This window comes from Triticum urartu, chromosome 6A, assembly GCF_056163025.1.
Source record: "Triticum urartu cultivar PI428250 chromosome 6A, HENAU_Tu73, whole genome shotgun sequence".
Lineage (NCBI taxonomy): Eukaryota > Viridiplantae > Streptophyta > Magnoliopsida > Poales > Poaceae > Triticum > Triticum urartu.
Window position 1 is genome coordinate 532,136,526 of NC_141878.1, and position 26,640 is coordinate 532,163,165.

The window sequence follows — 26,640 nt, forward strand, 5'->3', positions numbered from 1 at the left end:
GTAAGAGTTTGCATGGACGACTTGCTGGTACGAAAATTATACGATCACGAACACCATGTTTCATATGCATAATATAGCAAACGCTCATACAGCACCTCCTTTGGCCGAGAAAAAGATAAGAGGGTGGAGAGGGGACAGGATGAAACAACCCAACTCGTGAAGAGAAGGCTGCAGCTTGCGTGAGCTGGATTCACTGAGTGACACGGGAGAGGGGGAATGAGTATCGGGCTATGGCATTACGGCTCGGGCGCTGGAATTGGATGTGGGATTAGCAATTCCAATCCCATACCAGCCAGACTGCAGCACCCGTATACCAGGAATCACATACCAACCCTGCTATACAGTCCCGGAATGCAAATCCCATTCCCGCTCTGTTATTCCGTCCTGGAATACAAATCCCTTTCGGTGATTCCGGACGTAGTTCAATCCCATATGAAGGGATTCCTGTCATAATTCATTCCCAACACAAACAACCCAGGAATTCCATTCCAGCTCTGTGTTTCGATGCCAAATCCAATCCCATGAACAGAAAACATGACATGGTCTCTTGTTTGCTCGGCTCTCCGCAAAGAGCAGAGCCTGCTCGTGGTAACGCAGGAAAGTTTGTATTAGTATTTAGTTACGTGTTTGCATTCAAACTAAGAAAGGAGACCTACTAATAAGAACTTGTAAAACAAGGATTAGAGATTAATTTGGGTTGCACTAAATCTATCAAAAGAGTATACAATAATGATGGATTTGGTAAATCAAATCCATGGGGTGCATTGGGTCTTAGTGCAATCTCTATCTTCAACATTCAAAAACTTATGGTGAAATTCGAAACAGTTGACAACATTTACACTGCGAGTAGTATCTAGTATGAAACTAGCCAGGTGTTGGATGTGATTGCACGGGAAACATCATTATATTTAGATATCGTTTGTGAACATCAATGACCGTGATATGATAATTATGAAGATTTAATGGACGTGATACATTTAGATGCAATTATGAAAATTCCATCAAAGATAATAACTACAAATATAAAGGTCTAATTGACATATGTGTATTTAGGTATGAAGAGTGATAGGGGTAGGTAATATTTCAAGGTGTGCCCGATGTTTTGATAGAAAGGTTTAAGGCACGGCGGAGACCAAACCTTGCGAGAATGCGGCCTTTATCCCTGGGTATGAATATTTAGTAGTACCCTATTAGCCTATTAAATACGAGATTTTGCAGTAGTAAACGAGTCGGTAGATGTTTTTTTTTCTGTGTGAGAGTTTTGTATCAATCTTTTTCTGCCATATTGTGAATTTGGTACGAAACATATCCAAATAGACAAAATCCATAGCTTTTATCGATGTATAACCCAAAAAATATGTGTTTGAGATCGAATTTCCGGACATAGATACGGGAAATGCGGAAGTATGCATATGAGCATCGTCAGTTTTTGCTAACTTTTGACAGTGAAGTACACATGTACACACCAACACCTAATAGCAATAAGCTATATGTATAAAAAAATGCATACATACGCATCTTTGTGCGAAGCATGCTCACATTTTGAATGTGACCGAGAGCTGGCTTGATGAAACTCCTATCTTCCTAGTGACTAGCATCTTAGCTGATAAAGCTCTCTGATTTACCCCAGGGAAAAAACGAAACTACTGGACGCACGATACTATATGCCCGAGGTAGAGACGATGGACAATCTGATGGGCGAGCTTCGTTTTGTTTATACGCATGGATGGTTTGGATTTGCCAGATCGTGCGAGCATCGGCTGAAAAGGATCGTGTCTATAGCAGCGCTCGGAAAAATAAAATAAAGATCGCACCATACTCACGGTGCACCCGGTACGCGCCCAACAAAAATTGGCCCGAACCACCGGATCGGATGCGCCAGGACGCAGCAGCGCGCGGCGCGACCCCTCGGCGAAAGGGACGCCCCTTTCACGGCGTCGCTCCGTTCCTCGCCACGGCGCGAAGTTACTCCTCGGTTCACGTCAGGTTTGACCGCCAGAAAGCAACCGTGCCGCGCTGCTGGACTAGCGGAGGCCGTGCCCGTGCCTGTGTTCGGTACGCTTTGCAGGCATGCGGCCGCAGGAGCACAGGCAGGCAGCAGCCGAGCCGCGCGCGGAAAGACGGAACTGCCCCTCCCCCACGGGCCCCACCACCCGGACGCGTCCGCTGCCCCACATGGTCACCCTCACATGGCGCGCGCAATGGCCGAACTACCCCCTTCCGTGCCACCGCCCCCGGCCCCATCCCGTCGTCCCACATGGCCTGCGCAATGCCCGAACTGCCCCTCCCCACGCCTTGGCCGCATCTCCCTTGGCGCCAGCGCCTGCCGCTGATGGAAAATTGCCGGGGTGGTGGCCTCCTGCCACATGGCATGTGGGCCGGGTCGTGCCACCGAGGCGCTTTCCTACGTGTACTCCTCCCCGCCCCTTTTGCGCCCAGGGGCTCGGGGTTCTCCGGGTCTCGTATCTAGTCCATGCGATTTTATTTTATGATTCGATATCTAGTTTCATACAATTTGCAGCGAGGGCCCTGCTTTTCTCCGGATTCGTGGAACCACGCATGGCAATTAGAGTTAATCAAACGTAGTCCTCCCTCTGACTTTTCACAGGGAGGGGCCTGCAGTTCGGCAAATCTGCGAATCTCGCATGTCAATTTCAGTTCTTTTTTTTCAGATAAAGCCCTCTGACCTTTTGCAGAGAGGGGTCTGCGCTTCTTCCAATCTGTGGATCCTCACATACGAGCCTCCTTCAAAAAGTATATACACAGTTCTTTATATTTTCTTAGTTAAATTAAGTCAAAATAGACTCAAATTATGAGGAACCAAAACAAAGGAAGTGCTAACAAGAATTCAACAATCTACGCCCTCTAGCAAACACTTGCAGGAAATGTGAACATATACACAAGATGTAGTGGGGGGCGGTTGATACCCCGGAGATTGGAATCTGGCCAAGAGTGCCAGCATTGCTCGATGACAGCATCCACATTGGCTTGTGCCCAAGTACATGTCCAAATCCCTTCGTCTTCTTTAGCAACAACACTAAGGCACAGCTGCTTGGATATAGATGCACTGTAAACAACAGTTCTGCAAACACATGGCTACCCATGATCAATTTTTTGTTCCCCACAAAAGAAAAACACTATGACCAGGGACTGTCATAACAACAAATATACTTTTAACACTTCTTGTACATAATCTTTGGATTTTCTTTATTATGAAATAAGGCTGGACGATAAGCGGATCTACTTTAAGTAAGTCGGCGGATCTTTTTCTCGATGGGATTGCCGACGCGCATCGTCCAACCTTGTTTCATAATAAAGAAAACTTTGACGAAGTGAGCACGACGGTGGACCCTACCAGTGATGAAAAGTTTAAGTGGATGCTATTTCTTAGCGTAGTTAAATTCAATAATCGTCTTGTTAGTGTCATAAATTGTGGTTTTATGATCAAGATGTGTGAAGTGATGAAGTAACAACTTAAAAGTTTCGTCGTATAGATTTTACCAAATGTGTATGAACGCTTGTTATATGACAATAATTGAAATATTATGTGGTTAATAACAATCTTTAATTGTCGTATAAATTGTGGGTTTATGATCGAGATGTGTGAAGGGATTCTTGTCTAGGTTCTGTTTTTTACTAGAGCACGTTTTATAAAATTATACCATAAATTACACGTCTTCTTCGAGGATAAAAGTTGGATGTTTGAATGTCCGATTCAAGGTCTACTGCTTGCCATGAAGCCTTGAGCTGAACAACGATATCGTGGACTCACCTTCTATCGACAGCTCTGCTAAATAACTCACATTTTGGCAATAAGGGCTCTGGAGAAAAACACAAAATTGCAATGTAGCCCTTCTTCCACGATGGGCTTCTGCTTCAAGCCACATCCATCGCCTTCGGGGAAGAACCACTTGGGGCGAGAAGATCATTGTGCCCCCGCCTCCATCACGAAGTATTGGAGGAAGCAGAGGGTGCAGATATTGGAGCCGAAGTCGAACTGCCTCCCTATTGGCATCATAGATGGGAAGAATATCATGAGCCAAGGAAGATGAATGTCAGCACTCTGAGCGGCAAGCGGCCGTCCTTCGGCTGGAAAAGCCGGTGGTGCAGCGGTTGAGACCAACAACCAACTGTTGGGAACCGATATTCTCAAAGAAAAAGACTAGATCAACGAGTGTTGTAGCTTGTGCTCGAACACACTGGTAATAAACTCGGGATGGAGCAGTTGTACCTTATGCTCCAAGACCTTCACCGGAGGTAGACCCGACAATACCTAATACCATAAAAGATGGCCAAGCAAGCATGGCCCACCGAAAACCTTCTCGTCGCCATGACGATATAGGGAAAAAGGAGCAACATCTTCTTCGGCTTGATCTAGTGAAGTGCAAGGCTTATTGGGAGAGCCCTTGTCAGATCCACTCCCCACCAAAAGCCATGGAAGATGAGAAGATCACCGCTCGATATCTGCTCATGCCAGTGGGGAGCTCAAGACCGTCATAATGTCAAGCTCCATAGTGGCAATACACACCCTAGACCTATTATTCTTAGGGAGAAGCCGCTCTCTCAACTTCAATCCGCGCAACGGAACCACCGGAGGCGAGGAGGGAGAGGAGCTGAGGTTACCCAGGCCGCCAGGCAACTCTCAAGGGAAACAAGAGGAGAGAGAAGAAAGTGATGAGATAAAAAATACCCCTCCCAAAACAATATATGTCTGTATCGTAGTCCTTTTGACGATACTCATGCACACAATGGTCTGGATGACGGAGCTCATCAGACCAGTGGAGGTGTCAGTTCCGACCTTTCCGACGTTCGTTGGAAACGTGTAAAATGCCTCCAAGAGGGCGGGCGTCACTCGCGCCACTCATAATCGCCGCACCGGCCTAGGCGACCGAAGGAAGAAATCCAAAAGGCGAGCGCAGCTCCTACCATCCGGCGTCCACGAACGTGCCTCCTCATCTATCGTGACGTGCGCAATGTTGGTTTTCAAAGTGCCAGTTCCTTACGAGAGGATTTGCCACGAAAGAAATTCTGTAGCGACCGAGTCATGAAAATCACAAACTAATTTTTTTTAGCACACCAAAAAAAAGCAGAGGCTAATTTTGGCACCCAAATCTTGTGAAATATCAGGCCCCCGCCTGCATCCATTTATTACAACGAGCAAGAAAGAAAGCATAAAAACACAATCACCATAAAAATCTCCATGCAACAACTACGTGGAAAGACCCCCGAGATCACAAAACGATGTTTCTTCCCATGTTTGTTTCGCAAAGCAAACAAGCCAAGAAACACATCACCACATACCACATTCATCATGTTACTAACCTAGAACAGAGGCTAGTCTAGGAGCAGAGGAGATAATAAGAAAGGAAACAGACGCAGCGAGCGACACGGCGCACGCGAAATCCGAGCGAGTGTCGTGGCCGCAAAGGATCCGCGCCCCCAGGAAAATGCCAAAAACAAAACAACTCCGCCAGGAAGTCGCGTGCGGTTTTGCGCCCGCCCCCCCGCGTCGCCCCCGAAATGGCGGCCGGCTCCCCCCGCCTCCCCGTCCCGTCCCGGAGGCCGCGCCCTACAAAGCCAAAACCCTCGCCCTTCTCCCCCACTCTCGCTCCCCGCTTCTACAGTGGGCAGGCAGACCCTCCGCCCTCCTCCCCCTCCGCCCTCCTCCCCCTCCGCTCCTCATCTCGTCTCCACTTGAGCAGAAGAAGAACGCAGCAGGCGGAAAAAGGAAAAAAATATATAGTTTAGTTTATCCTTTTCGTTTATCCCTTTGATTGACGGATCAAGAACCGGGGAGGGAGATTGGAGGGGGAGGAGGAGGAGGAGCAACCGGGGAGTAAATTCGCAGGGAGAGACGAGGGGTGCGGCGTGGATAGATAGATAGATAGATAGATAAATCAGTTCGCATCGGTTTATTGATTGCTCATTAACCCAGCATTCCTGCCATTCTCGGGAGGAGCCGGCATGGTTCCGTCCGGGTACGACTGCGCCGCCTCCGTGCTGCTCTGCGCCGAGGACAACGCCGCCATCCTCGGCCTCGACGACGACGAGGACGACTGCTCCTGGGCGGCGGCGGCGGCGGGGGCGGGGGCCACCACCCCGCCGCGCGTCGCCGCCGATGCCGCCGCCGCGGCGGAGGGGTTCCTGGTGGACCACCCCGTGCAGTCCGACGAGTGCGTGGCGGCGCTCGTCGCGACGGAGAAGGAGCACATGCCCGCGGACGGGTACCCCCAGATGCTGCAGCGCCGGGCCGGGGCCCTGGATTTGGCCGCCGTCAGGAGGGACGCCGTAGATTGGATTTGGAAGGTGAGACCCCCCGCATCTTGATTTGATTCCAATCGCCGTTTACTCGTGCCGATGGCGCGGCGCCGAGATGTGATGGGCCGGATTCGTGTAAAGATGCCTTTTTTTCACCCGTTCTAGTGGCGATTTCTCGTTGGATTGGTGCTCGATGGTGCCGGCCCGATGCGATAGCTGATTAAATCTGCAAATTCTCTGCTCATAGGTCATTGAGCATTTCAATTTCGCGCCGTTGACTGCGGTCCTGTCTGTCAACTACCTTGATAGGTTCATCTCCGTCTATCCCCTTCCTGTAAGTCTTATCACCATCGTCATCTCAGTGCCAACTGAAGCAAACCCTGCTAAAAATCCCGTAATCATGGAGGAATTGGTTTCTCATGGCAGGAAGGCAAAGCTTGGGTCACACAGCTCTTGGCAGTGGCTTGCCTGTCCCTCGCTTCGAAGATGGAGGAGACCTATGTGCCGCTCCCCGTCGACCTGCAGGTCAGTGAGTGATGCATCTCATCTTATCACAGACCTCCGCATACACGCATCGTTGAAGGGTTCCATCTTTCAGTTTCATCTCAATTAATCGACGGTTTTCGCTTGACAGGTGGTTGAGGCAACTTCTGCGTTTGAGGGAAGGACCATAAAAAGGATGGAGCTTTTGGTGCTCAGCACCTTAAAATGGAGGATGCAAGCTGTTACTGCTTGCTCATTTATTGACTACTTCCTGCGCAAATTCAATGATCATGACGCACCCTCCATGCTCGCATTCTCCCGCTCGACCGACCTCATCCTGAGCACCGCTAAAGGTATGAGAGTTAAATCAGACCCCTCTTTTTTAGTATTCATCGATCAATGTAGTAAATCAAATCCCTTTTTTAGTATTCATCGATCAATGTGTTAAACCAGATCTCCTTTTTAGTATTCATCGATCAATGTGTTAAACCAGATCTCATTTTTGGTATGCATTGATCAATGTGTATAATTTGGCGGCGATCAATTCTTAAAGTTTGAGAATTTGGATTGCAGGAGCTGATTTTTTGGTGTTCAGACCTTCAGAGATTGCTGCAAGTGTTGCACTTGCCGCATTTGGGGAGCGCAATACTTCAGTAGTCGAGCGGGCTACAACTACCTGCAAGTACATAAACAAGGTAGTGATCAGCTCAATGTTCTCACTTACTAAACCACTTGCCCCTCACTAAATGGTAACCTGTAAATGCAATGATGCGCTTGAATTGTTACTTCATTTGCCTAAATACCTCTTATGTCTTGTAGGAGCGAGTGTTAAGATGCTACGAACTGATTCAAGACAAGATAGCAATGGGAACCATTGTCCTAAAGTCAGCTGGATCATCAATGTTCTCTGTGCCGCAAAGCCCGATAGGCGTGTTGGATGCTGCTGCATGTCTCAGCCAACAGAGTGATGATACTGCTGTTGGATCTCCAGCAACATGCTACCAAGCCTCTTCGGCAAGCAAAAGGAGGAGAATTGGCAGATGACCGGTCTCATGTCGTGCTGTGCTTCAGGTGTGTTGCTCACCGTTTTGGCCGTTTTGTTGTTTCAAACATCTCAATTCAGTTTGGTCACTCGAGAACTATAGTGTGGTCAAGTAGTTGCTGGAAGGAACAAAAACACCATAGTCAATACTTGACCCATAAAAACAATCAGTTCGCCGCGAGCCTGTTCATGCAATCGACATATGTAAGGGGCATGCTAAGCTGTTAGTGTCCAGAGATGCATGCTAGTGTAGGCAGAGATGGAGCAAGGAAGTTGCATGTTGTAGAGATGAGAGCTCTATTGCCCTGTTTTTGTATTTCGGTTCCATATTCAGTTTCCAATGAACTTTGGGCAAGGGCTGCTCTGATCATTGAGGCGGTGAATGAAAATGATCCTAAAACGGATTGGCTGAGATACAGAACAGTTTATATTTGTTCTGATGAGTTATAAATTTTGTCGACATTATATGTTGTTCCATTTTATTTCCCTTTTCTGTGATGTCTACTATTATGTCATGATCCTTGATTGCAACTGTGCTTGTCTACCCAATCCTTTATTCGTCACCCGTTGAAGAATCAATGATAAATAAATGATCTTCTTTTCAAGATTCCAACACTAGTTCAGTAATTTATGGGATCAAATGTAGAGCATAAGGGATGCCTGTTTCCTTACAAGTGCATTACCCTTTACCATTTGATTTGGAGCATAATCTATATGTTAGGGTTAGTGAGAACTAAGAGTAGCACTGATGGCCCTATATCAGCCTGCTAGACCCGTAAATGAAACCTCTTGCTGTTGAATACTGTAGTGCAATCTGACTTTTCGATATGTATATGCATTCACAAACCTGCATTTGAAGTTCATCTCCAAAAACAGAAACTGAGATCCACCTGCGCCACCTACATTGCCATCTCTGTGCACCTACCTTCACAGTCAAGCACCATTTTGTCGGATTTGCTAATGCCAAATCTGACTGAGAAATTATTAAACCTCAGTCAGCCAAGCTTACCATCCAATAAGGTTCAAGATTTGTTTTTTATCTAGGTTTAAAAAAATCCATGTGTGTGTGTGTGTGTGTGTGTGTGTGTTGAACCGTTGGATGAAGAACTCAGGATGTCGACCGAGATTTCTTAATGAAAATAGAAACTAAATAGACCCACCTAGGCACCTACATTACCATATCTGTGCACCTTCCTTCATGGTCAAGCACTATATTTATCGGATTTGCTAATGCTAAGTCGATTAAGAAGTTCTTAAATCTCAGTCAGGCAAAGCTTACCATCCAATAAGGCTCAAGATTTTTTAATCTAGGTTTAACAATCCACTTGTTTTTTTGTGTGTGTGTGTTCCTGTTAAACCGTCGGATGAAAACTTGTGTGGTGGACCGAGATTTCATTGTTCCTTTTCACCCCATTTGGTTCACTTGAATCAGAGTGTACTCAAGTTTACCACATCTAAATCTTGATCCTGCTTCCTGTGTCACTTGAGTCAGAGTGTACTCAAGTTTACCATCCAGTAAGGCTCAAGATTTTTTTTGCTTTGTTTACCCAGGTTTAAAAATCCACCTGATCTGTGTGTGTTGTTTCTGTTAAACCATTGGATGAAGAACTGAGGGCGTCGACCCGGATTTCTCAATTCTTTGTCGACTGACCCTAGTCTCTCTCACCGCATTTAGTTCACTTGAATCAGGGTGCACTCAAGTTTACCACAGCTAAATCTTGATCCTGATTCCTGTGTCATTTGACTTCTCTTCTTCTTTTCAATATCTTGTACGTAGCAGATTCCATACTGAGATGCCTGTCTGTGCATGACACTAGAGTATCATTTACCATACTGGGGGGTCAACTGGATCGTAACGGTAGAGATGTTGAGGAAGATGGTGGACATACTCCCTTGTGGAGCTGCAGTAGAGTTACTGTCTACCAGCAGTCCATGGTTTGCCTCTGCTCTCGCTGTCCTTTAATGATCTGCCGCTGCACTTGGCCTAGTTGGCCACCATCAGTTTAAGTGTAGGGCAGTGAGAAATGGACCTGTGGTAAAAGAAACGCGGATACAGCGCATTGCACAGCGTGTGACCGTCCGGTAGGGATTTTGTGAATATTTAGTGTCCGCGGTAATGCACGTTGCAAAACACCTTCAAAGTGTTTTGTGACAGATGGTTCTTTGGGTGCGGGGTCGGGATCGATTACACGCTCGATGGGCGTTCCTGTATCCTGCGTTGGATCAACCTAGTTTTGTGGTTGAGATCCTGTATGGTGAAGTATGCTGTGGTTCCTCTGTTGAGAATTGCGGCGCGCATTCGAGTACCCAGAGCCACTTATGTATCGAAAACCGTAGTGTAGGTTTATGATCTTCTTCTCACTTCTTGTGTGAAATCAATATGTGCAATGAAAGGTGGGAATGAAGAGAAATGTGATCAAATCCTTGTCGCGCCTGAGGTTTAGATCCCTGATTTACTGTCAGAAAATCGTGGAATAGATGGCAGAATCTGCTGCCATAGATTGCGAATTATGCGACCGATCATCGACATCGATCGCTACCGTACGGGGGAACGAGAATCGCAGCCAAGTTTCCGGCTGGGCAGAAGATGTGGTTGACGCTGGCTCAGACATGTTTATGACCCAGCTGTAAATCAAGGCCAATCCTGACTCGCCGAAGCCGTAGGGGTAGGTAAACCCGGCCATGATGATTGATCCAAGCCGCCACCAGTAGTAGATAGCTAGCTAGCAAGATCGGATCCATGAGGTGACTAACGCAAAAAAGAAAAAGAAAAGACTATCTGGTGAGTGAATGAATCATGGTGTCTTGGTCGCCGGCGTCACGCGTCCCTCCTCCTTCCCCTACCACGGCTCCACGACCAGTAGCCCAGTGCCGGGCCAGGCCAGCAAGTAGTACGTGGGCCTCCATGTAGCTACGCCGCATGCAGGCAGCAGGCGGGCGGGCTCGTTGCGTTGCGTTGCGTTGGCCGTTCCCGTGTCCGGTTCCTGCCATCAGCGAGCCCCTGTCGCGCCCGCCCCACCGACCGACCCAGCGGTAGCGCCGCATCTCGGCGACTAATCGTCGTCCGGCCGCACGCCGCCTGCGCCTCCCCCTTGTCGCCGTCGACGCCGGTCGCTGTCTAGATGAGGTGAAAAAACATGAATGCATGCCCACACTGGCTGGCCCTGAACCCGTCTCTGCAGACTGCAACGGAAGGAATGGAACGGTTAAAGACTTGCTGCAGGCGGGGAGACGTGCGTGGGTGCAGTGTTAATTGCCACCGCCACGGCGTACATTCCCTGCGTGATTCCTGGCCGGTGCGTACTACGTGATGGCCCTGCTGTGCTGGCCACCACCGGCCGGGCGCCGATGGTTTGGGAGCTGGCGACGGCAGGTCCACGAGCACGAGGCACGAGCCAGGCCAATGGCGCTTCAATTGCAACGGGGTGGGGGGATGATGGGCCGATGGGGGCACCTGGCGCGCGCGTACGTAGCCGGTAGCCCGGCCTCTTCCGCGTACAGCCTCTGCCCCGCGTCACAGGCGTCGCGTACGTCCGTCCCTCCTCGATCGGGAAACCTTGGCCGCACCCTGCCGGGATCTAGCATTTACCTGCACCGCACAGTAGTTTAAACCTGCCAGCCGCGCCGCAGCTACAGACTTCACAGTGCGTACGTACGTCGCCTTATCTATCTCGACAGATCGGCGTTCCGACCCGATGTACGTGCGTGCGTCCGGTCGGCACACGTCGTCGTCGGCGGCGCTGGCGCCGCAGCGGACGAACAGTGGCGTCGATCGGGACGGGACGGACGGCGCAGGGAAAGTTAGAAGCCATTGCTGGCTGGCCTGGCCTGGCTTGGCTAGCTACAAGGGTGAAATACCAGCCGGGAAACGGCCAAGCCGGGGGTGGCCAACGGCGACCGGATCGGTACAAACACGACGAGATCTCTGCCGCTGCCGGTGCCGGTGGTGGTGGTGGTGTAGCAATCATGCACATGCACTGCGCGGGAAGAAGCCAGATCCGGGGCTGTTTGCTGGTGGCGGGGAAGCATGCATGCAAGGCCTCTCCCTCTCGTCGACGGACGGACGGACGGACGCATGCATGCATGCGGCAGCGGACGTACGTACGTGCTCACACGCGCGCGTACGAGGCCCGGCCGGTCCGCCGATCCCGCCTGTCGGGATATTTGAACGCCACCGGCGCTTCGGCCGTGCCGCGCGGGAGTCGACGATGATTGACGGGGGCCGGGGGGCTCGCTGACGGTGTGTCGTCGTCCGTGATGATCGCGACGTGCTGTGTTGTGTTGCGACGGGGCGAGGACGGCGAGGTGGAGGATACGATGTACTGGCCGTGGATTCATGCGTGCATGGGTGGAGATCTGTCGGCCCTCCGTGGGACGGGTCTCTGTAGCTTGGCGCGAAGATGTAGATCGAGGAATATCGCATTGCTGGGCATGCAACGATGACACTTTTTTTTTCTGGGTGGAACGAACAACTTTAACCTTTTCCGCTGGATGCCACCGTACAAGGTGGAATGTGTAGTTATAGCACGTTGCATTTCGTTGGTATTCTCTTTTGCGAGAGAAATTCCCAATCTATTTATCAATCGTGATAGTAGAAAACACAAGAGATAATAAAAATTACAACCAGGTCCAGGAACCACGTAGCGACGACTACAAGCATCGGAGACGTGCCGAAGACGTGCTGCCGTCATGGCCCCTCCCTCATCGGAGCCAGGCAAATCTTGTTATACTAGATAGTCGGGAAGTCGTCGTGTTAATGCCCCGAATGACCAGCGTACCAGAGCAGCAACCATCGGCGATGAAAATAGTTATAGATCAGAAAGATCAAACCTGTAACCACATGAACGAAGATGAACAAAGATGGGTTCAAATTAATAGATCTATCAAAGACCAACACCAACCGAATCCCGCGAGATCCAATGGAGACACACCTTCACACTTCCTCTGACGACGCTATTCGCACCATCGGAATGGAGATCAGACGTGGGAGACATTATTCTTACTGAGGGACATCGCCACCGCCACACGGCCTCAATCAAGACGTCGAACCTAACAAAAACAAAAACGGGGTCCCTTCCGCCGGCGTGGGGCTGAGATCCTCCGCACCTCCATGGCCCAAAGGCCATCGGAGATGGGGCGGATCGACGGCAACGCAGGCGGGAGGAGGAAGAATACTTTTCTTGAGGAGGAGGAAATACCATATCATTGGTATTTTATCGAGCCGTGGATCCAATGTTGCCTCTGTGCATATTATATGGTAATGGCGGTGCCTCTTTCAAAGATTTTAACCTGTTATGTATATTGGTTAGAGGAACAGTAGCAATCTAGGCCGTGTTTGGTTAGTTGCATCGTTTTTGGGGTCTTTGTATGTGTTACTCGGTTGGGTCTGACTGAGCTAATACTTTTTTTTTTGCTGGTTGGACTGGGTTGATGCATTACATGATGTTTGGTTGTGCAAAACACGAGTTGTTGTGATCATTCCTTCTCATTAGTGATGATCTTACCACACACGATCGAAACATCATTTCAGTCCTAGCTAAAAAACAAATAACAGTTCATCCAAGCTATTAACAAATAACAACACAAATTAAAAGTCGCTTGTCGAACTAGGTTAAGTCCATCCACTGGTCCGCCTCCGTGCACTGCTGGGTGCACCCAGCCCTTTTGTTATTTGTTTTTCAAATTAATTTAATTCTAGGAATTTCAGAAAATGATTAAAACTTTGAAAATTCATATAAAATAATCTGTAACTCACATGCAAATAATTTATATATGAAAGTTGGTCAGAAAAATGTAACGAATCCGAATATGCTATCCACTCATATGTCACATGCCTCTAACATGATGAACATGGATCCTTCCCCCTCTGATATATCTGTCCAAAACTGTTAAACGCCGGGAAAACATTCTCAGATGTTTTCCCGCTTCGTCAGTGACGTGTAGCACTGCGTTAGGTCACCCCTAGCACTGCATATTGCCATGTCATGCATTGTGATGCATTTGATTGCTTTATATTTATTGTTTCTCCCCCTCTTCTCCCCGGTAGACACCGAGACTGACGCTGCTCCCGGTACGACTACACCTTTGACGTCCAGCCACTTGCAGCAGAGCTTCCAGGAAAGCAAAACCCCCTTGATCATTTCTATACCGCCCATTCCTTCTCTCTCATGCTTGCATTAGATTTTGCTACTGTTGTTCGTTTGTACCTATTTTGGTGCATAGCCTGATTTTGCAACCTGCTACTGTTACCTACCTGTTTATCCTATATGCTTAGTATAGGTTGGGTAGTGATCCACCAATGACCCCTCACCTTGTCCATGTTGCCCCCGCTCTATGATCGATGACTCGATCAACGTGATCGACGTCCAGAGCCCGACACATCACCTCACACCCCCTAGTTGTACGACTCTATAGAGCTACTATCGAGTGCCGAGGGTGATACCTCGTATATCACTTCTGATGAGACCTTTGTAGTATAGTTAATCGGTCGTGGTCTACGGAGGGTGATTCCTCCTTCACCACTCCCGATAACGACTCCGTCGTGCAACACCTCAAGTGTGAACCCTCGAGGGTGATTCCCGCAAGTTCACCTTGACGGTTACATCAAGTGGAATCCATCGAGGGTGATTCCTCGGATTCCCCCTTGGTGTTATGGACACACGGTTACTTTGACTTTACCCCCAGAACCATGTCAAAGACGGGTCGGCCCCGAGGGGTACCCGTGAGAGTTACTGGAGTAACCAAACACGTCCTTAACAATGCAAGGTAGAGCGAGCGACGCAAACAAATAAAAAAAAATAGACTGCCCCCGACGTCTCGCTAAAGACGACGACCTGCCGTCTAGTTGAACTAGGGAACGCTATTTGACCATAGATCAGCGGAAAGTCTTAATGATCAACTATAAATGCAAATCCGTTTTTTTAATTTGGAAGGAAAAACAATTTTTTAACACAAAATTGAATGCTAAATGAAACGCGAACACTTTTCTTATTCGTGAACAATTTTTTTAAAAAAATTCAAAACATTTTTGTGAACACAAACATTTTTCTAAAATCAAACACCTTTTGTGGACAGGAAGTTTTTTTTTTAAATCACATTTTTTTTCAAAACGTGAACTTTTTTGTAATCCAGAAAACAATTCAGAGCGCAAACATTCTTTTCAAAACAGGATCATTTTTTGAAATTCCAAAACAAAATTTGGAAACACGAACACTTTTTGGAATGCGCACATTTTTTGAAAACCCAGAACAAAATTTGAAAACAGGAAAAAAAATTGCAAACAATTTTTGAAACTACCGAACAAAATTTGAAAACACAAACAGTTGTTTAAAAATGAACATTTTTGTAAAATCATGAACAATTTTTGGAGAAGTGAACATGTTTTGAAATCTAAAAATAAATTGAGAATGCAAACATTCTTTTTGAAATGGTAACATTCTCTGATATTCCAAAACAAAATTTGGAAACACGAACATTTTTTTGAACGCGAATACTTTTTGGAAATCCAGAACAAAATTTGAAAACAGAAACATAAATTTGGAAAAACAAAAACCAAAACACCTGTTGACAAACAGACTTGAAAAAAAATTGAAGAGAGTAAAAAAGGAAAGAAAAATAAAAAGTAAAAATCGAATAAAGAAAGAAATTAAAAGGAAAAAAGTAACCAAAAAGAAAAAGGACCGGGCTGCTCTATTTAATAATGCTTTTGTTTAGCTCTATTGGACTGGGCGTTTGGGCTACGGAGTATGGGCTGGGCAATGAGCATAGTATTTTTTTTTTTGGTGATTTTGCTGAGCGTGCCACTGCACGGTTTTGCCCGTGAGTAGCTCCGCTAGTGCTGAGTGCTGACGCTGCGCCGCCGCCGCCGCCTGTTCGTGACCAGGCCGTTGCCGCTGCTCCGTCCTCCGCTTCCCCCCGCCGCTTCTGCCTCACCAATCCCTCCTCTTCCCCTCCCCACCCGGTCTCTGCCGCCGGCGTCTCCTTGTCTCGCTTCCCCGCCGCCGCCGCCGCCGCCGCGACCTCGTCGACGGAAGTCTTCGGCGGCTGCAGAGTTCATCCTATCTCGGTGTGACTAGGTGCAGGTTTGGCGCTCCAATATTGCTACTGTATTTGATTTCTTGTTGATGAGCTCTATAATCTAGAGTATATGCAATTGCTGGAATCGAAAGTAATTTGGTACGTGCGCTGTGCGCACAGCTCACGCATGTCATCTGTCCACCTTGGTCAAAGTCGATTTGTGTTAGAAGACCAAGGACAGCTTAGCCGGCCGCAACCTCTCATTTTTTCCCCCCTGATGTCTGAAATCATCTATTTTCGTTGCTAATAACATCCTAACTTCCTCACCGAAAGCTTATGCCATGATTCTTATTTTCCAGGCCGCGTACAGAAGGTCAAGGACCCAGATGTTTTCTTCGCAGGAAGGTTCGCAGGAAGGTGATTTCATCTCATCTTCATGCTTCTGAGGCCACAACAGTACCACTCCACTTGCTGTAGTGCCTACTGTGCAATACCTGAAACTTATTTCATTACTGTAAATGTGATGGTGTTTCTAGAACAATCACCTGCATGCGAAGCACTTCATATCGACAGCATCCATAGTTATTATGCTTGCATTTCTCATGCTGAACTGATGATGCATCCAAGTTGAGTTGTATGCATCTCTGTTGATATCATCTTGTTTAGAATACTTGGTTTCCACACTTCAAAGTGACACCATCCATACACCAATTTGTTACCCTCGGCTCACATAAACCTAGGGTATTGCAGTCTGATGTGGCTGAAAATCCTCTAGTTATGTTATACATCTGAAAATATTGTTCTGTGTGGTTTTTACCCAGAGGACACGGCCAACTTTTCTTTCAAGGATGGTAAAAAACTGTGCTCTCTTTTTCTGCGGCAGCAAGGTCTGATCAAGAAAAAGCGAAGGTCTGTCTAGTGCTTGCTCTCTTCTTCTATATGCATCCCTCCACCCCCTCTTATCCGCACCTTACATATTTATTTTTATTCATATATGTATGCATGCAGATGGCTGGCCTCGCTGAATCCTGAATTAGGTGTCCCCTTCAAACTTAAGCGACCAAAGTTTCTCAAAGTCGCGTAAGTATTCTACTATCTGTGCACCTTTCTCTAAACCAGATGCCGTGCGGTATTTCAACTGCTGGAGCTGCATGATTCTCATTTGAAAACAGTATGTGCTGATTTAGTGGGTTACCTCCATGGCTCCATGGTCCAAGAGTTTGTGCCAAAAGCTTCAATAGAGCAAAACTCACTCTTCGTTTATGCACAAAAATGACCCATAGCCCATGTTTCTCATCTGAAAACAACATCCACTGATTTAGTGAGTTACCTCAGCTCCATGTGGTCTTGGATTGTAAAATATGGCAAACCTACCAGATTTCCATTTATCATATTTCTTTACTTGTAGGGTTACTTTACCCATATTAATATTTTAGTAACCCCCGACAAAAATTTCTGTTCTACAGCTACTTGGCTGAATCGGATGTCAGGACTGATGAAGTAAGTTATTCATACTCTAACAGAACCTACAGCTTACGGTTTTCAATTTCAGTTTTTACTCCCCTTATTAATGTTGCTTGCGTAGCTACTTATTTATCCGTTAGGTTTAATATAAGAATGAATGGCATATAATTATATTTCTAGTACAATAATAAGAGAAGATTTAACAATTTTAATATGTTGTGTGATCAAATATGTTGCTTCATGTGAACCTTGCATCAAGATAACTACACTTGTGGAAGGATATACAGCATGGCTTTGATGGGATTAGGGCATTGGAAGGAGCAGATTGATTATAGTCTGAGATGAGATAACATCTAGTAAAAAGGCTCTAACTCATTTGTTATTGCTTGATCGATTTTCCATACTTGTTAGCACTATCAATTTCATAGTAATTACTTCTTTTTGGCGAATAATTTCATAGTAATCACTTGATTTGATCCTTGAGAGTACTCTTCTGTAAGATAGTTTATATTTAGTATATTACATATAATACATCTCTTGTTACTATGTCACAGTTTATACTATTTTACTTTTGAAATGTAGTTTTATTACTATCTCACGATTTGCCTGCCTTCTTTATTACAATAGTGTCTTATAGATCATTTTACCCTCTTCTTTTGTTGCTTTAGTTAACATCCATGTAGCATAAACATGACAGTAACTGGGCATTTCTTATCGAGAAATGTCTATTCCAGGTGTCCAGCGAGAGAGTAAGATTTAACATCGAAGAAAGTTTTGGTTTGCAAAGGAAGTGTTACATTCATCACGTAGTTCTGGATGGTCTCGAGCTTTTTAAGTTGCAAAAACAGAAGGATGGCTCTCTCTGTCCAGAAAGCTTGAAGATCATGCACTGTACAATCAGCAAATTAAGCAATGGAGCACTTGAGTCAGTGGCTAATATTGTCGCCCACAATGGGATTAGTTTCAGGAAGATTAGGCCTACAATGATGAAAATCGTGAAGGACCACCTTCCAAAATACTTGGCTGAGTTGGACAGTGAAAGTGGTATGCAGTTGTCTGAAATTTTAACAAATCCATGCAGCTACCATTCTAATTCTGTCCGTCTTAGAACACCTGTTTCACCAATGCTTCTGTCATCTATTGACCAAGCTTTAGCTGAGCTGGATGAAATTCCCCAGCAAGCTGTTATTGCAATCAATAGAAAGCTCACAGGAAAATCATGCCCCCCAGAATTTCTGCATGTAACTCGAACTTCCAGCAGAAGCTATCTTATTAATTTGCTAAGGAAAAGGTGTGGAAATATGATAGCAAAGCTGCAGGAAGGCAGTGATCTTCCAGTGAACTTTGCAAAAGCATTGTCAGTGATGAACCTGTATCGAAAACTAACACTAAAGAGCATGGATATTTCACATTCAGAGTTCTTTCTGTTTCCACGTGCGACTATATCATCGCAGCAAGATATCCTGAATGCTCTATGGTCACTTCCAAACGTCGATACTGATGATATGAAGTTGCTGCGTCCCATTATGGGTCAAGGTTCTCAAGTTAAGATGGCATCATTCAGAGCAGCTGTGAGGAAGTACTTGACAGAATGCTTGTTTGAGTGTGATGATGGTAATTTACCAGATTTGGCAGTACGTGCCATTGGTTTCTTAGCTCGAATGTCTCCTAAATATCAACAGGCTATTCTCACAGAAGACAGAAAGGAAGTGGAAGTAGATGCTGTCTTGGATTTAAGCAGTTGCCTCAGATCTTTAGCACGCGGTGCCACTGAAGAAAACTCAAGCGATGACGAAGTTAGCTTAGAGAGTGACAGGTGCAGTGAAGATAATGATTTTGTACTCACCGCGAGCAACTACTTTGATATTCGTTCTCAGCAGCACATGGATGAGGGCCGCTGTTCAAATTTCATGATCAATAGCACTGAAGATTCTGAGTACACTGCTGGTGCTGGACATTATGGAGACAGTGATGCTACTGGCAGTACGAAGGATCCTAGTTTGAAGGACAATGTGGAGATGACTAGATGCTCTGCAGAAGATCTCTCTGCATTATGTGATGACACTGCAAGTATTGCACACGAGCTTATTGGGCACATTCTTAAAAACATGTTGACTGAAGACGAGGAGATTGATGAACTTACCGATTGTTATCTTGGAGGCAGTTCTAATTCTCAAGATCCTCAAGGTACATTGTGAACCACCAGTAGAACTTTTCTATTTGTTATTTCTCTTCAGTTTTCAATCTCCGTTCAGGGTAATGATATTTGTGTGCCATAGATCCTGAAGCGAAGAACCAAAAAGGCGACATTGTGATGAATGCTGTCCAGAGTCTCTTACCTAATCTACCGAAAAGGTCTGTCTACATTTTTCATTATCTCCCTCACCCCCTCCATTGTGCACGTAAACGGTCTAATAGTATGTTAATGTGTGCAGCTCCATTGACAAAGTTAGGAGCATACTGGATGGTGCTGAGCAGTGAGGATGGTCAATACACATTTTTAGGTGTCGAACCTTGCATGGTGCTGTGAATTGGGATATTGAATGCGATGGACAATTTTACCTTATGAAGAGGGATGGGCATGTTTTGTTTTGCTGGGGGAAATGTGCATGTGGTGGACATTTTTTTGCCATATCACTGTTACACTTACATGGATCCTGTAATTAGCGATTTTCTGTGCACTCTGAGTCTCTGACATGGTTAAGACTGGTGATTTTTGAAATATACTAGACTGTTGCAAGACTGGTGGTGTTTTTCATTTTGCACTGCTCTGTTTCAAGTTTCAACTACTCTGAAAACTAGCACATATTCAAATCACATTATAGTCTGATCCACCATCAATTGTTGTCATTCTCCTTTCTGCTTTCATGAACTATACTTTCAAAAATTGTTTCCAGGATTACTGTGCAAAACATTTATTTAATTGGCATTTAGTTCAAGAGAATTGTATTAGGATTAATAAAATGCACTGTGGGTAGAACAACTAGTTAGGTGGGTGCAATGAAGTATGGAAATTTACAATCATTCGTTTTGGTCACAAAAATTGTTTATTGGGCTCAATGTGGGGCAGTTAGGCGCCAGTTGTGCTAATGTTGCTTGGTCAGCCCCCGAGGGGCATCGGCCCCCAGTACCATGGACTTTTGCAGGGCTAATATTTCATTTGGTAGTATTGCTTTTGTATGGTATTGTTGTCAGGAATCATGCCAAACATGTCAACTTGTCCAGGTAACAAATATTATGTTGAGGATGCTGTGTTGCTCGGTCTTAACCGTTACTCTGCAGACATGATGACTCAACCTATCATGGCTGTTGCTCTTCTGAACCTCTCTTCACGGTTTCCATCTATCAGAGTAAGATGTCTTTCAACTTGACATCATATTGCTGTTGCATAACTTTCTGCGAAGTACTAGCTCAAAGCTGCAACTGTTTTTAACAACGAGCTAGTTGAATTTGTTCTTTCAGTTCTCCTGTATCCATAAGGTTCCCTGTAAGTTCTGAATGTGCTGTGCGAAACCACTTTTACGAATTCTAAAATTTGTGCAATTGTATCATCTCTTATTACAAATGAACTTTGGACTCGCATGATCATTTAAATATGGAAATTTTCCTAACTTACCGAAGAAATATGTAATGATGTAATGATGTCTACACTCTGGTTATCATATGGTGATGTACCGATACCTTTGTGTATGATTTGCTCTTCTTTTAGGCATCTCTGTTAACTTCTCCACAAACTTATCACATCTTTTAGATCCTTGCAATGGTGCGTAGTTGTAACCTCAAGATACATTAGCATGTCATTTAAAGATTTAATTCATGCCTGGTAAGGCCGGCTTTCTGGGCTTTGTGGCTTTGGGCCATTCGACCGTGTCGCGGATGGCTAGGATTGCACGTAAAAATTCTGAGGTGACGGCTGTAATATTCTCAAGGGTGAGTTTTTCTGGTCATTTACCCGCAGTGCCATCCCACGTCCATGTCGGCACTGATTGCCGATTCGGCCTCGCGCGCTCGCCCTACGCTCATCACCATCCTGAGGTTTCTCAGTTCTATTGGCATGTGTAGGTTTGCGCCAATGTTATATAAGATTCATTGAACATTCTGTTTGCAAGAAACCTTTTTGTCCTCGTCTACTTACCTAGTTCCCAGCTGATATATGCTCATGTCGTGAGTGTTTGAAATTACTACTGCAGTGGTTGTCCACCTATTTATGTTGTTCTGTTTAGTCTGATCCTCCAACATTCATCTTACCTGTGCTATTCTCCATGTGCAGCTTACTGCTCTGAATAATGAACTGCAAGCTCTGCAGAGGGACAAGGAGATACTGAAGGCCAGTACCCAGTAGAAACAAACCAGAGGAGGAGGCAAGATGTTATTGAAGCACTCTTGTCCTTGCAGCCATGTCTTCCACCCACAACTTATCATCTTCTCAGTGAACTTCAGTTTCTGCTGCACTGATGTACGTAGTTCTGTTGGCCTGAAGTTTCTTGCATTTCTCATTCAAGGTTTAAGTCGCTATTCGTATTCGAGGAGAACAGAACTCTCAACGAAGCAAACAAAGGGCTGGTGAGTTTACTGGAGAAAGAGCAAAAACATCGGTCCGAAAGGAAGCACTCCACAAAGGTAAAAAAGGACGAGGTGCTTCCAAAATATTGCAATTCTACTGTTCCTGCAAAAACACCCTTTTGTGTGTATGCCCATCCTAAGATAATTGTTGTAACATTGAGATTGCCGCAATACGTATCCTGTGATCATTCTGCTTCTTATCCTGATGATTTAGATGTCTTCATGCATTAAACTGACCTCCTATCCTCAAAATACCAAGTGTTCTTTCCCTTTCTTTTTATATGTTGAGACAAGATCGCACCAGACCAATCTGCACTCCTAGCTAGCTTTTATGCAGATCTCTTGTGAATGAGTATATCTAAATAATTTTACCATTTTGATACTTGAATTACTGCCTGTTACTAGTGATCTAAAAGATCTTGTATTTGTTTACAGAGGGAGTATTTTCTAATCATGGTCAGCTCACTAGTATAATTTTATCGAGTTTGTTTGTTTGGTGTTAAATTCTAGCGCTATGTTTATGAAGTGTACAAGAATTATCAAAATAACATGAACTCACACAATTTCATGAAAAATACATGAACTCATGCACATGACGTTTGAATAACTAGCCATTGGCTAATATTAGTACAGGATGGGTCGGTTTTAGAAGCCGAGCAGATACTCCATCTGTAAACAAATATAAGAGTGTTTAAATCACTAAAGTAGTGATCTATATGCTCTTATGTTTCTTTACGGAGGGAGTACATCTTTCGTCTCCTTTGACTAATCAATTATATCCCACTAACATTTTTCTCTTGTTTCAGCTGTTTATTCCTTTCTTCCTGGAAACTGACAACGCAAACCATTTTTCTGAATCGTATGCATGCTTGAATTCATCCAAACACACATTATTGTACACACAAGGAACCAAGGATTACATACAAGAACACAAATACATGCGTGTAAAACTACGTGAGCTTACACAGTAACCACATTTTTTTTATCTCTTCACAGCTTTCTGGGTCAGTGGAAGAAGGGCCTTTTCTTTCTGCCATGATGCAAACAGGAATGGCAGTATCTTCCAGATGAGATGAGATAATCAACGCCCGCGGCAGCCGAAGATGGCTTTGCAGCCGCGGCCGGTGTAGGGCTGCCCCCGGCCGGGGCAGGAGCCGTAGCACGCCGCCTTGTTCGCCTCCAGCCCTCCGTAGCCGATGTACTGGGGGCTGTAAGCAAGCACCCTCCTCTGTGGGTACGCCGCCTCCTCCTCACGCTCCGTGAAGCCCGCCTCGTCGTCCTCGACGGTGCGCACCGGCATCGCCGCATGGGTGCCGGCGCCGGCGAGGACGCCGCGGCTCATGACCAGCGCCGCGGCGATGTAGGCCAGGAGGAGGAGGAGCTGCGTCTGCGGCTTCATTGTCCCTGCTTCAAGTGGCGCCTGCACTGTGGCCTCTGCTTCAGGTTCAAGTGGTGCTGGCGCACTGTGGCCGGCCTGTGGGGCGTGCCTATCTCTCAATAATTTGTTCTGCTGTTGCGTCTATTCCAGAGGGGAGGAGACGGAGGTGGTTGAGGGCACTCCAACAGCAACGCCATGCCTAACATTGCATGCACGTGATGCTAGGCGACACCGTAGCGTCCATGTCCGGTCTCTGGTGTGATTGCGATTGGGTTTTGTGGAGGCGAACGATGCTGGCTGTTTCACAACCACCCGGTTCATTTCAAACTTAATTTCAGCAGAAGGTTGACGGACACACAAGATTGTTTAGATAGTTTTCATGCCTTGTTAGTTTTGTCATGGCTGAGCCAAGTTATCCCAGTTACAACAATCATGCAATAAAATTCAGAAAAAAACCTAGTTACTTTTAATGAATAATCTGTTCATAAACCCACAATTCATCGGATCCTAACAAATGCACTGCAAAAAAAGATTACATCAGATATAATTTCAAGAAGATCGAGGAGAACATGGTGTTGAAGATCAAAGAGAGAAAAGAAGTCATCTAACTACTAGCTATGGACTCGTAGGTCCGTGGTAAACTATTCACGCATCATTGGAAGGCGGCAAGGACGATGTAGAAGCCCTCGGTGATCAATTTCCTCTCCGGCAGAGTACCGGAAAAGGCCTCCAGATGGGATAACGAGAAAACATAAACTTGTGGTGGTGGAAAAAGTGTTTCGGGTGGCTCTCTGTTAGTTTGGAAATATTTATGAATTTATAGTCTTGGAATTAGGTCAAACGGAGTTACATGGGCCCCACGAGCTCAGGGGGCGCGCCCTGTGAGCTTGTGACTCTTTCGTAGCTCTTCCGGCCTCCTCCCGGAGCATCTAGGGTCCCTTTTGGTCCAGAAAAAATCATCGTAAAGTTTCATCATGTTTAGACTTTGTTTGGTGCTGATTTTTTAAAAAGTCAAAAACAAGCAAAACACTGGAAGACACTGGGCACTGGGTTAATAAGTTAGTCCCAGAGAATGATATAAAATAGCATATAAATGCATGTAAGCATCCAAGATTGATAATATAATAGCATGAAACAATTAAAAATTATAGATACATTGGAGACGTATCAGTGGACAACCTATATGACAAGCAATACAAGTAACAAGTGCAAGCAAGATTAAACAAGAGATATAAACTTGCACAAAGTAAAGGACCGAAATAACCGCAAGTGGAGATGAGGATGTGTTTCTGAATTTCCTCCTTTGTGGGAGGTACGTCTCCGTTTGGAGGGGTGTGGAGGCTCGATGCTCCCCAAGCGTCCCAAGGACTCACCGTATTCTCCTCACGCCCTCGCACAATGCAAGGTGCCGTGAATCCACTAGCGATGCCCTTGTAGGCAGCAACCAGAACCTTTACAAACAAGGTTGGGGATCTCTCCACAACTTAATTGGAGGATCCAGTACCACCACAGAGCTTCACCATGGAATGTGGCTCCGAGGTGACCTCTTTCGTCTAAGGTGCCCAAACACCCAAGAGTAATAAGTTTGACAAGTGAAAGTATGGGGTAATCAAATTTCCTTAGGTGAAATTTGAAAGCACATTTGCTACCTTGGTGGTTTTGGTAATTAATGTCAACATACACATTGTTGAACTAATACTTTTACCTAGTATATTTCAGACAAGTTCAATAGCGGCATGGCAAGGACATGAGGATGTGGACCCCTTCAAAATGTCAAGAACAAGAATTGGCTACTCCAAGACTCTACATTTTTGGTTTAGTGATCCAAGATCACATTGAGTCCCTTAGGAAAGCCAATACTATTAAAACGGGATGAGGTATTGTTGATGAGGTTGTTGCTCAAGCGCTTAGTGATATTGCTCCAAAAAAACCTCAGTCATTTTCTCAAAACACATCTATCCAAACCCTAATTCACTATCTCGGTCCCACCGAACATATCCCATCAGGACCCATCGAGATGACCACTACCATTGCCATTGCCAAACCCTAGCAATTCGGTTTGACCGAAAAGGATCTCGGTCCCACCGAGATGGCATTGCCAAGTTTCTGTGATGACATTGTTTCACTTCGGAATCACCGAGTTGAAACAATCAGAAATTCCGAGACTGGGTTCTGCCCTAGCCATTGCACTTCGATCCCACTGAGTTGTTCCACTTCGGTCCCACCAAAGAGCCCAACGCTCATATCTTTTACACTAATCGGTCTCGCTGAGTTTTATATTCGGTCTCACTGATTTGAGTCAAAAGTGTGTAACAGTTGGATTTTGGGTGAAGGCTATTTATACCCCTCCACCCCAACTACTCTCTAAGAGAGCCATCAGAACAAAACACAACTTGTGAAGGAAATATGCCCTAGAGGCAATAATAAAGTTGTTATTTATATTTCCTTATATCATGATAAATGTTTATTATTCATGCTAGAATTGTATTAACCGGAAACTTAGTACATGTGTGAATACATAGACAAACAGAGTGTCACTAGTTTGCCTCTACTTGACTAGCTCGTTGAATCGATGATGGTTATGTTTCCTAACCATAGACATGAGTTGTCATTTGATTAACGGGATCACATCATTAGAGAATGATGTGATTGACTTGACCCATCCGTTAGCTTAGCATGATGATCATTTAGTTTGTTGCTATTACTTTCTCCATAACTATACATGTTCCTATGACTATGAGATCATGCAACTCCCGAATACCAGAGGAATGCTTTGTGTGCTACCAAACGTCACAACGTAACTGGATGATTATAAAGGTGCTCTACAGGTGTCTCCCATGGTGTTTGTTGAGTTGGCATGGATCAAGATTAGGATTTGTCACTCCGATTGTCGGAGAGGTATCTCTGGGCCCTCTCGGTAATGTACATCACTATAAGCCTTGCAAGCAATGTAGCTAATGAGTTAGTTACGGGATGTAGCATTACGGAACGAGTAAAGATACTTGCTGGTAACGAGATTGAAGTAGGTATTGAGATACCGACGATCGAATCTCGGGCAAGTAACATACCGATGACAAAGGGAACAACGTATACCGTTATGCGGTTTGACTGATAAAGATCTTCGTAGAATATGTAGGAACCAATATGAGCATCCAGGTTCCGCTATTGGTTATTGACCGGAGACATGTCTCGGTCATGTCTACATAGTTCTCGAACTTGTAGGGTCCGCACGCTTAACGTTCGGTGGCGATCGGTATTACGAGTTTATGTGGTTTGATGTACCGAAGGTAGTTCGGAGTCCCGGATTTGATCATGGGCATGACGAGGAGTCTCGAAATGGTCGAGACGTAAAGATCGATATATTGGAAGCCTATGTTTGGACATCAGAATGGTTCCGGGTGAAATCGGGAGTATACCGGAGTACTGAGAGGTTACC

General features: G+C 45.6%; 3 protein-coding genes across 7 annotated transcripts; 2 read left to right on the forward strand and 1 right to left on the reverse strand.

The window, feature by feature from the left end:
• Positions 1–5,601: 5,601 nt before the first annotated feature.
• On the forward strand, positions 5,602–8,248 carry LOC125514705 (cyclin-D3-1). Its single transcript, XM_048680048.2, has 6 exons — positions 5,602–6,306; positions 6,506–6,592; positions 6,685–6,783; positions 6,893–7,094; positions 7,315–7,436; positions 7,561–8,248. Exons 1-6 carry the CDS (start codon positions 5,965–5,967, stop codon positions 7,783–7,785), a joined length of 1,077 nt encoding a protein of 358 aa, XP_048536005.1. The 5' UTR covers positions 5,602–5,964; the 3' UTR covers positions 7,786–8,248.
• A 7,323-nt stretch (positions 8,249–15,571) lies between these two features.
• Positions 15,572–23,075, forward strand: LOC125514706 (uncharacterized). 5 transcript variants are annotated; one of them, XR_007286586.2, is made up of 12 exons: positions 15,572–15,858; positions 16,159–16,216; positions 16,621–16,708; positions 16,808–16,879; positions 17,266–17,299; positions 17,983–19,450; positions 19,543–19,618; positions 19,699–19,767; positions 20,489–20,613; positions 21,534–21,719; positions 21,799–21,883; positions 22,823–23,075. XR_007286586.2 is itself a non-coding variant. In XM_048680049.2 (8 exons), exons 2-8 carry the CDS (start codon positions 16,186–16,188, stop codon positions 19,742–19,744), a joined length of 1,815 nt encoding a protein of 604 aa, XP_048536006.1. In that variant the 5' UTR covers positions 15,572–15,858; positions 16,159–16,185; the 3' UTR covers positions 19,745–20,005. The 5 variants fall into 5 exon arrangements, 4 of the variants coding, with proteins under 4 accessions (XP_048536006.1, XP_048536008.1, XP_048536007.1 ...); XM_048680049.2 differs by lacking the exons at positions 20,489–20,613; positions 21,534–21,719; positions 21,799–21,883; positions 22,823–23,075 and having other exon boundaries at positions 19,699–20,005; XM_048680051.2 differs by lacking the exons at positions 20,489–20,613; positions 21,534–21,719; positions 21,799–21,883; positions 22,823–23,075 and having other exon boundaries at positions 17,998–19,450; positions 19,699–20,005.
• LOC125514707 (uncharacterized) lies at positions 22,655–23,325 on the reverse strand. The gene has a single exon (XM_048680052.2). It carries the CDS (start codon positions 23,223–23,225, stop codon positions 22,908–22,910), a length of 318 nt encoding a protein of 105 aa, XP_048536009.1. The 5' UTR covers positions 23,226–23,325; the 3' UTR covers positions 22,655–22,907.
• Positions 23,326–26,640: the final 3,315 nt, after the last annotated feature.